The sequence below is a fragment of the Orcinus orca genome, chromosome 5, assembly GCF_937001465.1.
Source record: "Orcinus orca chromosome 5, mOrcOrc1.1, whole genome shotgun sequence".
NCBI lineage: Eukaryota > Metazoa > Chordata > Mammalia > Artiodactyla > Delphinidae > Orcinus > Orcinus orca.
In genome coordinates this window covers 9,061,648-9,077,322 of record NC_064563.1, presented here as the reverse complement: position 1 = coordinate 9,077,322, position 15,675 = coordinate 9,061,648, and the positions used below count along the sequence as shown (strand labels likewise).

The 15,675-nt window shown below is 39.0% G+C and overlaps 1 protein-coding gene across 1 annotated transcript; it reads right to left on the bottom strand.

The window, feature by feature from the left end:
* Positions 1 to 10,517: 10,517 nt before the first annotated feature.
* LOC117202194 (signal transducer CD24-like) lies at positions 10,518 to 11,236 on the bottom strand. Its single transcript, XM_033432026.2, has one exon. The coding sequence runs from the start codon at positions 11,203 to 11,205 to the stop codon at positions 10,969 to 10,971; it is 237 nt and encodes a 78-aa protein (XP_033287917.1). The 5' UTR covers positions 11,206 to 11,236; the 3' UTR covers positions 10,518 to 10,968.
* Between the last annotated feature and the right edge of the window lie 4,439 nt (positions 11,237 to 15,675).

Genomic DNA, 15,675 nt, shown 5'->3' with positions numbered 1-15,675 from the left:
GTCATGATTATCTTTCATTTACAATATCTTTTCTTTGCATTTTACTGTGCCATTTTTGCTACCCTTTTATACCTTTGGTCTATTTGTTTCCAGCACATATCTCAGAGCAACCAGTCACTGGGACTATACTCACCATAGTAGTCACATCTCAGCCGGGCATGTCATTCTTGCATCACATCCTTTCCCTGAGAATATTTAAATACTACTCTATAACCTTCTGACTTTGATAGTATGATAGAGAAGTAAAAGCTATACAAATTTTAATTCCTTTGGTCTTTAATTTTAAGATGGGAAGGGGATAAGAATTTTATACTCTGAAAGATATGAAACAGCCAGAATGTGTCTTGTAGAGTATTTTTACTTTTTTTCACCTAAGCTAGAGTAAGACACTACTGTCTCCTACTTCAGTTATTTTTTTAACATTTGTATTTCTCATGTATACTATTGATTATCAATATATTCTCTTATTCTGACTTTTCATTAAGGAACTCCTATTTTCTCTCATATTTATCTTTTAGTTAATTTCTTATGTTTCACCACATTATACTCCACTAGTCTGACTTTCTGAATCGTTTCTGCTGTGTATTGTTTTTAGAGATGATGTGAATTGGTTAACAAGAGAATTCCTGCCTTTTCTTCCATATCCTCTTCTATCATTGCAAATAGATAACTACCTTCTTCTAAAATTCTATACAAAATCCATTTCAAGTATTATTATCTGAGTATTCAGAAAATTATCTTAGGAAATTTGAGGGGAAAAGTCAATTACCTGGTCTCAGTCATAAGTGAGTTCTACACTACAAATGAGAAAGGAAAAGGGAAAATGGAAAAATTTTTAAAGGACATCATTGTAGGGTTCATAATCGTAATTTAATTCAATTAAATTTAGTTCAGTGGGTATATCATTGAAAGATAGGCACACTCTCAGTGTTGAAAGTCAAACCTAAGTCCTAACCACTTCTGGATGTTACCTACAGACTAGATATTGGAATGATTTATCCCATATCATCATGCCACACTGGTTTTGTACACTTAAGTTTGGGGCCAGAGTTTTGAAAGACCTTGTATCAACTCTTGCCTGGAGAAGAGAGCAGCCTGGAGCCATGAGGTCTGGGGGCGGTTTGCTACCAAAGCAAAGCTGACTAAGGCTGTTAGGTTTGGGGTTGTATCTGTTTGCTAGGACTACCATGACAAATTACCCCCAACTGGGTGGCTTAATCAACAGAAACATTCTTTCACAGTTCTGAAGGCTAGAAGGCCAACATCAAGGTAATGGCAGGGTTCCCTCCTTCTGAGGGCTGTGAGGGACAATCTGTTCCATGTCTCTCCCCTAACTTCTGGTGGTTTGCTAGAAATCTTTGGCATCCCTTGGCTTGTAGATGTATGACCCTGATCTTTGTTTCCATTTCATGCTCTCCCTGTGTGTGTGTCTGCCTCTGGGTCCAAATTCCCCCTTTTTATAAGGACACCGGTCATATTGGATTAGGGTCCACACTATTGACCTCAACTTAACTTGATCATCTGCAAAGAGACTATTTCCAAATAAGGCCACAGTACTGGGGGTTAAGATTTCAACATCCTTTTGTTGAATATAATTCAACCCACAACAGAAGGGGACATCAGATTAGCAAAGTTAAGTAAGGGTTTCAGTTTTGATCAGTAGCAACCTTCCCATACTGTGTTTAGTCAGTTGTCACCAAGTTAGGGACTAAATCAAGTTAGCTATTGCAGATGATTTTAATCCTGCTTCTTCAGTATGAAGTGTATAGAAATCCCTTCTGTGATTTTAAATATTCTTCAATATTTTTATTTAGGCCAATGAAAACATTTTCCTTCTAGATTAAATGATCTCCTATGCTTTTTTTGAGAAATTAGGAGAGGAGGCCTACTGGTGTTTTTCCCTAACTCAGGCATCTTCCTAGACATTATTCATTGGAGATTCTTGTCAGGAAGAACAGTTCTCTGCCAATGTAAATCAAATTAAAACCGCAAACACATGGTATAATTTCTACTTTCAAAAATCCAATAGGAATGCTTAAGACAACATCAATGGTGATTATATAATGATTTTCATCGACTCATCTAACATTTTATGCCCTGCATTCAGTAAGGCGCACACACACACACACACACACACACACACACACATTCAACTGGTAGTAGCCAATCCAAATTGAGTGGAAAAGGTCTGTATTCACCTGTAGCCTTCAGGCCAATTAAAGGTAATAATAATGGAAACTCTCAAAGATACTCATTTTCTTTTTTTTTCTTTTCTACTTTTATTTTGGCATGGATACTTTCATGCAGATATTTTCTTCTATGCCTGTATTTCCGCAGTTTCATCACATTAGACTCCAGTATTTAGGACTTAGGTTTTAGTGGTTGTGCAAGGAAATGGTTGTAAAGTAATAAGTGAATAAATGAATGAATACAAGATCAGTTTTACTGAAGAATATGGTTTTCAGCCAACATCATCAGTTCCCATTATTCCCTGTGATAGCACCAATTTCTAGGGCCCTCTATCATTAAAATATTCCTGATTAAATAAATTGAACTGATACTTATAAAAATACTAGTTTTGATTTAGGTTAAATTTATAAATCTTTCTACTAAGTTAACACATACTATATTATATGGGATATTATACCATCAAATTTGTATTCTGCCATCACATTTACTCTATATTAAAATATTTATTATTGGCCTGAAATCATAGGAACCCTTACCTCCACCATAGTTAAGTGAAGTGTATCATATCATTTACTGGGTTTCCAAAGCTCTAGGACCTAGAAGATAATTGGTTGCTGGAAAAAGCAGTCTTAGTTCCAAGGTTTTCCCTCTACTGTGCAGAAAGATTGGCAGTCCCAATTCCATCACCCAGAGGCCACACTGAGTCTGGAATTTCAAATGCAGTCAGAGTGGCTCTGTCTCTGGTGGTTGGAAATGATCATTGACATTCAGACAGATAGTCATCGTTTTAGCATTTCTTTTCTTTTCTTTAGTGTTTACCTTCAATATGACTGTCATTGCTGAAACGACCTAGGAAAACAAAAAGGGTGAGGATAAAGAATGACAATGCAGCAGCAAGAATAAGGGCTGAGCAGTCAGAGCATGACTTTACATAATGTATGAAAGGTTATAATGCAGTTATCTTCCAGAGTTATTTTCTGTACATACCTAATTGACTGCCATGTCATTAAGTAGAAGTCTCATTTATTTTATTGTTTTTTTCTCAAGCTGCTACATGAATTCAATATTTCATATTCATCATATAACGTAGAGATACTTTCATTTGTCATGGATAGTACAAGGAATGAAAGGGGGGTAAAGATTCAGAGGCAAATAAAAGAAAGGAGAAAAACGCAGGATTCAGAGAATTCTAGCTGTACAATCCAATACAGAAGAGGGTGTGGAGGTGGCTGGGAGGTAAACTCTAGAACCCGATCTGAGATAAAACTTCCTCCTGTGCTTTCTGGGAATCGAAAACCTACCCGTCAGAATTATATTATTGAAATAGGATAAATGCCTTGTGTAAACAGGTTAGAAGTAGCACCTAGGGTGATGAATGTGAAGCAGAGGATGGTATGCAGAACCTTGGTCAGGGTCCATTGCCCTCAGATGATGTCATGGCTGTGAAATACAATTTATTGTGATACTGTTTCAATTGATTAAGGAGTCTACAGTGAGCTCAGAGCTCCCTCTAGCCCATTACACTTGTCCGTTACACTGCCTACGAGTCATGAAATTGAACTGCTAGAGATGTCATGTTGGTGTGAGCATCAAAGGTTTCTGTGGGTTATATTAATGTTGCACAGACAGACATACCCCTTTGGGGTGGTGGTGACAAAGCTATAGCAGTGAAGGAAGAAGCCTTTCCATATGCATATCTTCTATTCTAAGGTCATCTCTGTATGTCTCTGACTCTTAGGCACTTGTGCTCATGGACACTAGGGCTGAATATCCCTGAAGAGACCTTCTTGGGGTGAGAATGCCTCACTTGTCCCCAAATAATACAACCTAGACAAAAAGACACCAACCTGGTGATTTCAGGTGTCCATCAAATACGCAGTAGAGGACACTCAAGCATGGCCAATCGCTTCTTGGCATCATGTAGACTTCTTGGCTGGACTGAACATAGATATTCCATTTCTGGGAATTCAAATGTTATTTCTTCAGATGGGTTCACTGGTGATTCTACCACAGTTGCTACAGAAATATTCAAACCAGAGTTCCACATGAGGATATATTTATCAAGTAAACCCAGCAGGAGACCTGCAGTGGAAGCCCTCATAGAGGTAGGATTTGAACATGGTGGGCAGCCAGGTAGACATACTAATTAATGCTCCTCCTTTTATCACAGGCTGTACTTAGTTGGTACAACTACCCTGCATGCAAACCTACAGAAATGGTTCCAGGTTGAGGAACAATGGGATAGCAGAACTAGACTAGACCAGTTCCTTTCCACTAGTAGATTGGGTGGATTTCCCTGTGGTGAGGGTAGTGTCTCTTGAACCATGCAATCTGCCTCACCACAAATTTCACCTCAGCACCCTCCCGTATTTGCCATCACTTGCAATGGACCTACTTTAGAGATGCCAAGAGCAAGGAGGAATGAACAGATCCACTCATGGGTTTTTTCTCTCTTCCTTGGACAGGGACCTGCCACATCTTCATGCTCCTGCAACTGAACCACCATCTCTGGCTGCCCTTCAGAGGAGGTGAGAGGAGATCCCTATTCTGGCTACTGCCTAGCTTCTCAAATGCCTATCAGTTCAGAAAATGCAAAGGTTAACAATAATAGCAGTAAGATAGTACTGTAAAATAATGAAAACAATAATAAATGTTACTAAAAGTTTATTATATTCCAAGAATGTGCCAAGTGCTTTACATATATTATCTTTCATATTCCCACAAAAATTCCATGAAGTAGATACTACTGTAATCTCAGGAATATGAGATGGATAGGCTGAAATCACTTCCCTGAGGTCACATATCTAGTAAGTAGTAGAAGAAAATCGAAATTCAGTTCTGTCAGATACCAAAGCCCACACTCTTAAACATGTTCAGGAAATACACACACACACACACACACACACACACACACACACACACATTTTACATATACATATAATATACAGAAGAGAAAGATTATTCTCTGAAGAGCAATTTTGCAAGGCACTCTAATTACCTACTAAATATCCATTCTCCCTTTCTTTCTTACTAACCAAAAGCCTGATCTAGGGAGTATGTCAGATTTGTCCAACTAAAAATCTTGGTTTCCCAGCCATTTTTGCAACTATGGGCGATCCTATGACGCAGTTCTGGCCAATGACACATAACTGGGAATGTACTGCGAATTTCTTTCGGGCTAGCATATGGATTTGTTGCTTGGAGGTGCAGAGCTATTCAGAGACCAGGAGGAGGGTATTCACACAATAAAAGTGGTAGAGTGGGAAAATGGAAGAAACATGAGACCCTGATGGCATCATAGTCCTACTGAATAATTTCTGGACTTTGTGTGAAGAAAACAAAACCAACCTTATTTGTTTACACCATTGTCTGATGGATTTTCTTCTGCTTTTAGCAGAGTACATTCCTAACCAATATAAATATTAATGAACACTAGTTTCATATCTCATAGCTCAAATTTTAGAATTAAAAACTCTTGTTTCCTAAGTCGTGTTGTAGTCGGGTCATCCTTGGTAGTGGGCATTTCTAGACTGCAGCATTACCCATCCCAAACTACAAAACTTTTCTATATGCCTTTCACCGTGGTTAAAACAGCAACACAATTATGAATGATAAAACACCATGTCGCAGGCACATAACAGCTTTGGTGCTGCCACCTGATTAGTTAAACTAAATTACCAGAGACTGGTGGGGAAGAAATACTGTGATAGCTCCTGCTGCTCTCCAGCCAATTTGAACTTTTTCCTAGAATTATTTTAGATGTTATTATCACCCAAACACCTGCTGCTATGTAGGCAGGAAAACAAGCCCAAAACAAATGAGGAAGCAAAACATACTAAGTTAAAAACAAATGAGCACAATTCCTAAGTATAGGATACAAATCATAGCCTTCAAATTTGAGGGCCAGCTCTCCTGGTTACGAACCAGTCTCTAAGCTACTGTAAATGCCCAAACTGAAAAAAGGAGAAAAAAATCATCCAGGTAATTTCCATGTTGGTTTCTCTTCTTTTTTCTCTATGCTTTTTGTAGAATGGAAAAAAATATTTCAAAGGGTACATTCTTATCTCCTTTCCTCTTTTTGCAGCGAACTCAGCTGCAACTTTATTTACAGCAGTATTTTTGCCCAAAACATCTTTAAACTTCTCAAAAACCACACACATACAAAATAGTAGGTAGTAGGGGAAAACTGTTGATATTAAATATAACTTTATATGATTTGAACATGGAAAATTGTTGGGGTCTTTTTGAGCTCTGTTGACTCAGTGGACAGGGGCGGGGAGTTGGGAGAACTACTCAGAGCTTCTAAACTGAATAATTTAAGACTGGTTCTTAGAATAAATACTACATTTCCAGAGCCTTTCTTTATTCCTAAGACTGCCCATGAAAAGGGTTCCTCTTCACTTCCTTCTTAATTGAGTTTGGGAGAAAGGAACCAAAGGAGAAAGAAATCAAGATCCAGGGTCGGATGACCCGACTACAACACGACTTAGGAAACAAGAGTTTTTAATTCTAAAATTTGAGCTATGAGATATGAAACTAGTGTTCATTAATATTTATATTGGTTAGGAATGTACTCTGCTAAAAGCAGAAGAAAATCCATCAGACAATGGTGTAAACAAATAAGGTTGGTTTTGTTTTCTCCACACAAAGTCCAGGGCTGTTTCTTGATGACAGCCCTTTGTATAGAGATAATTTTATTCATGACTGTTCCAAAGCAGAGTTGTTGCCTGGTTATCATGTGAAAGGCCATCAGAACAGGGAACCAAACTATCTTCTCAAGGGTCACACACAGCTGTTCTGGGAACCTGTATTGCATACCGTGTACAATTGGGGAGGAGAAAGTCAGTGGAACACAGGGAGGTGGTGATGGAATCATATGAATGACAGAGATGGGGAAAGGTTTTTAGTAGTTGCCATAGTAGGAGAAAACTTCAAGGACAGAGAGATCAAAAGGATAGTTATAGAAAGCTTTCTGTATTGGATGAAAGTGCTTGTGCTGTCCCTTGAAAACCTGCAGTGATGATAGACATGATCCTTTAAAGTTTCTAGTAATGAACAGTAATTCTTTGAATGTAACGTGAATCCTCAGGTGACCAGGATTACACTGGTTGTATATTGGGGGCCACCAGACAGGTTGTATGAATGTAGGTGCAGAGCTGGCCTATGCTGAAACAAAGCACTAACAAAAATCCAAGCCCCACCAACCACACCAACTCAACTCCTAGAAAAATAGTGTCAAACAGTGCCAAAGAACAGACGCCAAACATATACAGTGATGGTTTTTGGAATATCATTGCAAACCCAGACAATTTGGGAAAGAATACCATTTTAAATTGTGTGTTCTTGGTAGAAAACCAGATGTAGGCAGCATTATATGAATTTTCTAAATTTATGGGAGTCTAAAAATTTGCTAATGAAGTTACCTCCTGAAAATTGGATTTTAACCAAGACTTGATGATCTTTCTCTTTCTTCAGAAATTAGTCATTTTTTCCTAGAAGAATTGAGGGGGCAAAGGCAGATATCCTGAGACTGGATCCAGCCTTTTGCCCTTCCTAGCATACTGAGACCTGATAGTTTGGACTTTACTTTTATTCCAGATATTGCAGTTAAGGAGACTTTTGAATTGCTGGTCCTGTCTTTCTTCAGAAACTGAAGAAAAAGATTTCGAAGCATGGTTAAAAGATGTGGTAGGGCCAATAACAGCCCCATGATCCCTGCTTCCTTCATGCCTTTATATAAGTTTCCCCCCTTGAGTGTGGACTGAACCTAGTGACTCACTAGTGAATAAAATATGGCAAGAGCCACGTGATGTCATTTTCGAAGGTAGGTTATGAAAAGACTATGGCCTCTGTCTTGGGAAGCCTCTCTTTTTCTGACTTGCTGTGAAGGAATCCAGTTGCCATGTTGTGAACTGCTCTCTGCTGAGACCTACATGGCGAGGAGCTGACGGCTCCAGTCAGCATCCAGGGGAGACCAAGGCCTGCCAGGAGACCTGTGAGAAAAGCTGGAAGCAGTGTCTCCCTCAGTTGAGCCATGAGGTGACTGCAGCCTTGGCTGACACTTGACTGCAGCTTAAAAAGAGTCACTGAGCTGGAGGCACCCAGCTAAGCTACACCTGGTTTCCAACCCATGGAAACTGTGAGTTAAATACATGCTGTTTCAAGTGGCTAAATTTGGGGTAAGTTGTCATGCAGCAATAGATAACTAATACCACTATCATGAATGTAAATCCTCAAAGGCTGAGAAGTGCTACAGACTAGATAACAATATAGTTGACTCTTCAACAACGTGGGAGTGAGGGGTGTTGAACCTCCATGCGGTTGAAAATTCACATATAATTTATAGTCAACCTTCTGCCCTCTGTACACATGGATCCTCCATAAACACGGTTTCGCATCCACAGATTCAAGCAACTGCAGATTGTATAATACTGTAGTATTTACTATTTAAAAAAACTCTCATGTAAGTGAACCCATGCAAGTTCAAACCTGCGTTGTTCAAGGGTCGGCTGTACACAGAATTCAAATTTCAGTGTTAGTTATGGACTCAGGTCTACCCACTAGGACTTCTAGTTTATTGGCAAGTTTTCTCTCCACCCTGGAGGATGTACCCTACAAAGTAGCAAATAGAGATTCAGGTCAAGCAGCCAAGGGGAGGTGTCTTGTGTTTGGTTCCTACTGAACGTCTATAGCGAGCTCTCCACCAGGACTGTGGATCATGCTTACAGAACCAGAGAATCACAGTTCAAGTCCAGGCCCAGGTGATTTAGGACCAGTGGTGTAGGGTAGCTGGCTACAACTTGTCTGGGAGGACCTATGGTGCACATTTCTTCCCACTCCCACATCAGTGTCATGAAATGGATAGTTGGAGATTGGGTATGGTGGCAGTATTTATACCCAAAAATTTTTTAAATGCTACAAATCAAGGTTTTCTCCAAAAAGTCAACTATTAAACATTTACCAGCAAACCACTGTTTGTAACCAAGAGCCGCGAATCCTCACAGACCCAAGGAGCCACCTGAATTCCATTTCTAGTGAAGTTAATCAAGGCTGAGGGAGAGAAGAAGGTGATCACAGCTGCCCTCAGGGAGGAAGACAAAATAGGAAGTTGAGCTGGGACTGGAAACATCACTGCAGACTTGGGAAGCCTAAATTGATGCAAGATGTCTCAGTCTCTTGAATTTGGATTCGTATAAGCAAGATCCTGGTAGCTACTGTTATCACCATTTAGAAGATACGGATACTAAGAAGTAGAGGCTTTTTTTTTTTCTCTTTCAGCCATCTTTTTATTTATAGTTTGTGTTTAATGCAAATCAATTCCATAACAAGAGAAGTTACTATGAATCAAAACATAAATACACAATATACAATCCAAAATAGATGTACAGCATCCAGGTATGAAACAAAAGAGAATGTTCATTCACACACACAGTAGCTTGAGATCTGCTGGATATGGTTGTTCCAGTGTAGATTTCTAAAGATGGAAAAAAAATGACTTTGGTTATCAAGACTATTGTGGCCATATTAGATTTCAGAACATCTAAGCATCAGTGTGTGACCATGCTAACAAAAGACTTTAGGGAGTGTCTATTTTTAAAAAGGTTTCTGTGCATCAAGGCAGTTGTGAAAAGATTTACTTTCCAAAATCAAGCCCACTTTAGGTTTTGGACCAGGTTCTAACTATCTAAAAATACTGAATGATAACATAAAGTGTTCCAAATGTGGCTATTCTGATTCAGTTTAAAAAGAAGTATTTACAGAAAAGAGTATAAAAGTTTTTCTGAATTTAATGTAAGCAAGCTTCCAGTCTTCCCTTACCAAATATATTTGATTTATAGTTTAGCTCCTTCACATATTTGCCTTTTTAATTTCAAGATTTGTCAATCTTACCTTCAAAACAGATCATTTGTTAAACTGTAAAAAGTATTCGACATATGCAGAAATAAAAAGCATTTTGAAATTAGTTGAGATCAATGTAATTCTACTCTTTGTTATCTGTTTAGCTAAATGAATCTACTGCTCTTTTTGAATAAGAATAGTTGATAAGTATATAAGCAAAATGTACTCATTATGCTTGGATTTGGGGTAGATTCCAATCCATCATTGCCCTGGTACATATGAATGACTATATAAAAATTCAAATGCAATGTCAAACCCAAACCCTAAGGGAAAGAGTTCAGTTCCCAAGAGAACAGCGATAGCTTAACATAAAATTTTCTCTAGAGTACATCAGCACTAAATTAGTACTGCTGAAACAACACATTGAGCATTTACAGTAACACCCGGAAGTTCCTTCTAATGTACATATAAAATAGAATCACAGAAGCTTTGTTTTGCCTCATTGTTTTATGGCCTTATAAATTTAATGAACAAATGAAAACTGAATCTCTGTTCCACATCCCATTCTTTATCTCTAGGTAAGATAAAATCTATTCTCACTTTCAAGGTAGAGTTTTATGTGTCCATACTTCTTAAGCCACATTTAAGGAAATCATCTCTTAACTAATTTTGGATGTTGTCTCTCTTCATCTTGTACAGGAAACTCCAGCAGATTTAATATTGGCATTCATCTAGTCAAACCCTTCACATGCTCTTCAAACCAATCAAATTTGGGATCCTCAACAGTTTCTGTCAATAAAATAAGGTGTGGAACTAGCAGATTCATTCAATGAAGACCTGTTTTGTTTTTCGTTTTTCCCTTGTCACACTGGATGTCTGGATGCCATCTGAATTGGGTTTAGAGGATGGGAAGTATAGATGTTTCTTGGCCTGAGTCTCTTAACAGTAGAGATGTAGAAGGGAGACCGAGATCACCAAGAGACTGGCTGTTGACTGCAGAGCACCGTCACTTGCCTTGGTGGTGGCATTTGCTGGATTGGGGGCAGCTGAGGTATGCTGGGAGGAATTACTTGAAGGTGTTACAACAGTTGTTTGATTTGAATAAACCTGCGTAGGTAAGAGCAGTGCCAGGAGCAGCAGCCCCAGTCCGAGCCTGGCCACCATCGCTCTGCCCATGTCCGCTCCGTCGGTGCACAGCGTGTCTCACTGGATGTGGGGTGCGTGAAGGATTGCTGGCTCCCGGCGGACGCAGGCAAGGTCGAAGTAGAGGTATTAAGTAGTGTTCCAGGGCCACAGAATTAGTAAGGGCAGGCATATAAGTAAGGGCAATAATATGGCACAGCAGCAATATTAACAAGATGCTCTATTTGCCCTCACTCTGCTTTGTCTTCTGGCCCTCTGGCATTTTAAGTCACAATAAAAACTGTAGGATCAATGGAAAATGAGAAGTGGTTACAATGAAAGACTCATTATGGAAACCTGGAACATGTCTGGGGACAATACCAAAATTAAAGAATTCCATTCAAGATGTTTTATAAGAACAGAGCATAAAGCCCACTGTACAGAAACAGCTTTGCAAGATGAGCCAACAGAGCATATCCAATGGCTTTAGTTTTCCATGTTCTCAAAACGAGAATGTGGCAATGTGTGGAACTCTCTCTGAAGTCATCAGAATCTGGACCACATTTTCTAAGGTTCATAGTTCCATCATTTGGAGTCCTCACTAGTGAATTTCATGAGCTACACAAACATAAAACTAATTTTTTAAAATTCAAAGTTCAGAAAAAAATTCAAAGCCATATAACAGACAAACATTAAGTAAGACCTGAAAGTCATACTAGCTTGAAGGCAAAACAAAATGAAATCAGATAGTATTTGGCCTTTTTGGTTGCATTAGAACTATAAATGAAGCAGAATTCTCTAATCCCAACCTTAATGACAAGAGAAACATGCGTATATATGAACATGAATCAAGATTTCCATGGACAGCTACTGAGAAAGTGTGCTGCCTGGGTGACTTGAAGAGATAAAAGCTAACGGTAGGATATCTAGGTGCTATATTTGTACAGAAAACACTAGAGATACCGTAAGCAGTTTTTCTGATACTACAACATTTTTAAAAGGAGATTATAGAAAAAAGTATTTGCTAAAACACAGAAAATCAGATATCATAGGAAGATACAAAAAACAAAATTAAAAAAATTAATCCAATCAGATAAAACACAGCAGAATGCTTTGCTTTCCATTGAGCCACCACTAGCCCCAATAAGAGGCCAGAAAATTAGTCTGTGTGCAAGCCCATTCCAGGAACTAGGTGATCCACACATCTTTAATATCCTTTCACGAGAGCATTCTTGGCTGAACACCTCATCAGGTTTTTACTCCTTGCTAGATTCTGCCCTGTAGCACAGCCTTCGATGCTTGTGAAGCAAAGTGTCAAAAGCTTACATCATGGGGGTCTTTTGAGCACACTGACGTAGGGATTTTATACCATTAGAGAGCACATATTAAAAGATACGATACCTTTGTCAGACATTATTTAAAACATCTTATAATGGTTACTTCTAGAAGGAGTAGTGATTACAAAAGGCACCAAAGGGCTTCAGGGGGTACTGCTATGTTGTTTTTTGATCTAGGTGGCTTACGTGGGTATTTTCCAAATTGTGAGACTACATCAAGCTATATACTTATGATTTGTGCACTTTTCTGTATGCACATCATACTTCAATAAACATGTCACTAAAAGCAAACAAATGACAGCTACTTGAAATCACGATCCTACCCATTTGGGGAAGACTGATATTCAAATATTTATGAAGCACTAAATAAGATCGGGGGCTATTCCAGGTGCTATGTGACAGGGCTTCTCTTCCTCCAGGAGCTTTCTATTCAATAAAAGAGAAATAACCCACCATTAATCCATGCAGTGTCAATAAATAACATGGAATAATAAGCAACAAGTTTTATAGAAGTGATGTAGTTGCAGCAACTGGGTTATACCAGTTGGAAGAAGGAAAGATCACTTTTGGTGGTGAAAACCATGTTATGAAATATTTTATTGCCTCCCTCCCCACCCAGTGTCCTGAAACAAATTACATGTTGATGGGCATTAACTAGATCAATGGAGGCTGACAGGGAAACAGCAAAGGCTTTAGGACAAAGACAGAGCAGACTAGTTCTATTTCCCAATATTTACAGATTGTGTAAGACCATGGGTGAGTTATTCAGAGTAATCTATTATTGGTTTTGTTTTCCCAGCCCTTCTCTCCTCTTCAAATCGAAATCATTATGGAGAAGTGGGTGGACCCTTTCTTTCCTGACTCAAACTTGAGGCTATGGTGGAAGCAACCAGTCTTAGTGCCCAATCCCCTGCCATGGCCCAAGAATGGGCACATGGCTCAGCTACTCAGAGTTATCACCTATGTCTCTTGGGAAGAAAAACTCTGAGATAAAGAGCAGCCATGAGCCATGTTCCCCCATATGCAAACGCCAATGTGAAAGAATGAAGTTGATATGCAGAAAGATGCAGGGGGAGTAAAGAGCCAGCAGGAGAATGGGGCCCAGCAACACTAATCTCCCTTGTTCCAGAAAACTCTGGGACTCAGCGTTGTCCCTGCCCTTTACATAGTTTGGGGTATTTATGCCAATTAATTTCCAATTTTGCCTACACTAGTTCAACTGGGTTTGGTCATCTGCAATGAAGAGCCATAACTAAAACATTCCCCCCACTGAAATCTGTCTTCTGACTGCAAAACTGAGAATACAAATATATAATGCAGAAGTTTGTAATAAAGGTGAAATACTTTACTATGTGTAAAGACAATTGTTCAATATGAATTCCTTATCAATGTCCCATCAATGTGAGAATTTACATCACCCATTCGAGGATTCTCCAAACTAGGATCGACCTACATTGCCTCTGACTTTATACAGCAACTGGATAATCCATAAACCATACTCCTAGCATCCAATAAAGGCAAAGGGTAGACTGATCTCACATATTTCCTATGACCCTCCTTTCTTTTTCCCTAATCGGCTCTCATTCCAAACCCATTCTCCTCTGGTTCACCAGATTGTTCCCTGTTCCAAATCTGACACGACCTCTGATCTGTTATAGGATTTCATGCTTGTTCTCCACAGCGTTTTATTTTCCAATATCCCAAAGAATTTTTTTACTTGATCCACCTCAAACGCCACCCCTCTTCCCAGAGGCAAATTAAGCATATAGTACTTAATTTGGCCTCTTGAATTTCAACCCCTGTCGAAAGCTATGTGGTCAACACATCTCCTGGTTGAGTTACTAAGCCAGTTTTCACCCTTTTCCAAGGAAAGAGTACCAACAGCCTCAAATGACCTCCAAAATACCACAAGATTTAACAATTATAGCTAAAATTCATTGAGCACTTATGTGAGAGGTTCCATGCTAAAGCTTCATGTTTTTTTTTTTAATGCTGAATCCTCCCCCACCAGGAGATTTTTTTAAATTAATTAATTAAATTTATTTATTTTTGTCTGTGTTAGGTCTTCGTTGCTGTGCATGGCCTTTCTCTAGTTGCGGCGAGTGGAGGCTACTCTTCTTTGCAGTGCGCAGGCTTGTCATTGCAGTGGCGTCTCTTGTTGCGGAGCACGGGCTCTAGGCACGCCGGGCTTCGGCAGTCGCGGCACACGGGCTCAATACTTGTGGCACACGGGCTTAGTTGCTCCACGGCATGTGGGATCTTCCTGGACCAGGGCTCGAACCCATGTCCCCTGCATTGGCAGGCGGATTCTTAACCACTGCACCACCAGGGAAGCCCTGAACTTCATGTTTATGTTATTTCATTTAATCCTCATTGCAACACTATAATGCAGGTCCCATGACTGATATGGCTAGGATGGCCCTAGACAATGGTAAGGTCATCTGGATAACCTAGAGGATAATGCAAATACCTTGTCACTGACTCAGAAACCATGCCACTGATAAAGTGGTTATTACTATTAACCATGGAAGGAAATGTTATAGGGAAGGCATTTTAATGAGCTCAGACACCTCTGTTTATCCTCAATTTAAAAAAGACAGCATGGTCCTGCTGAAAGAACATGGACTCAAGGAGGCTGGACCTGAGTCGTGACTCCATAAATTACCAGAGTTTGATGCTGACAAAGTCACAACATTGTGACTTTGAAATATAATGATTTCTTTTGTTGATGGAGTAGAATAAGAGAAAAGTAAGAATGAAAAATAAAACCAAAACATAAAACAGAAGTAATAAGTCCAAACATATGAGTATTGTCAAAAGACTCAGATTGTGGAGAAGGGCAGTGCAAAATAAATAAATCAATATCTGTAAAGTGCTTCGAGCAGTACCTTGCATATATACCAAGCACTCAATCAATGCTACCTATTGTTAGTAATTTTTTAGCTGTACAAAAACTTTTCAATTTTTAATTGAAAGTTGGGGCTTCTAACTTATAAGGAAGTCTCAGTATGCATTACCTGAATTAATTAAATATAAATTTGATAGAATGTTAATCATAAGTGTAGACCTGTGCTACATTTGGTTTATTACTTTGACTTTTATCCAGTCATTAGCATGAATGATATTTGTGAGTATTCAAATAATTTCTCAAGAGAAAGACATTATATTTCCTCCATAACTTGTAGCT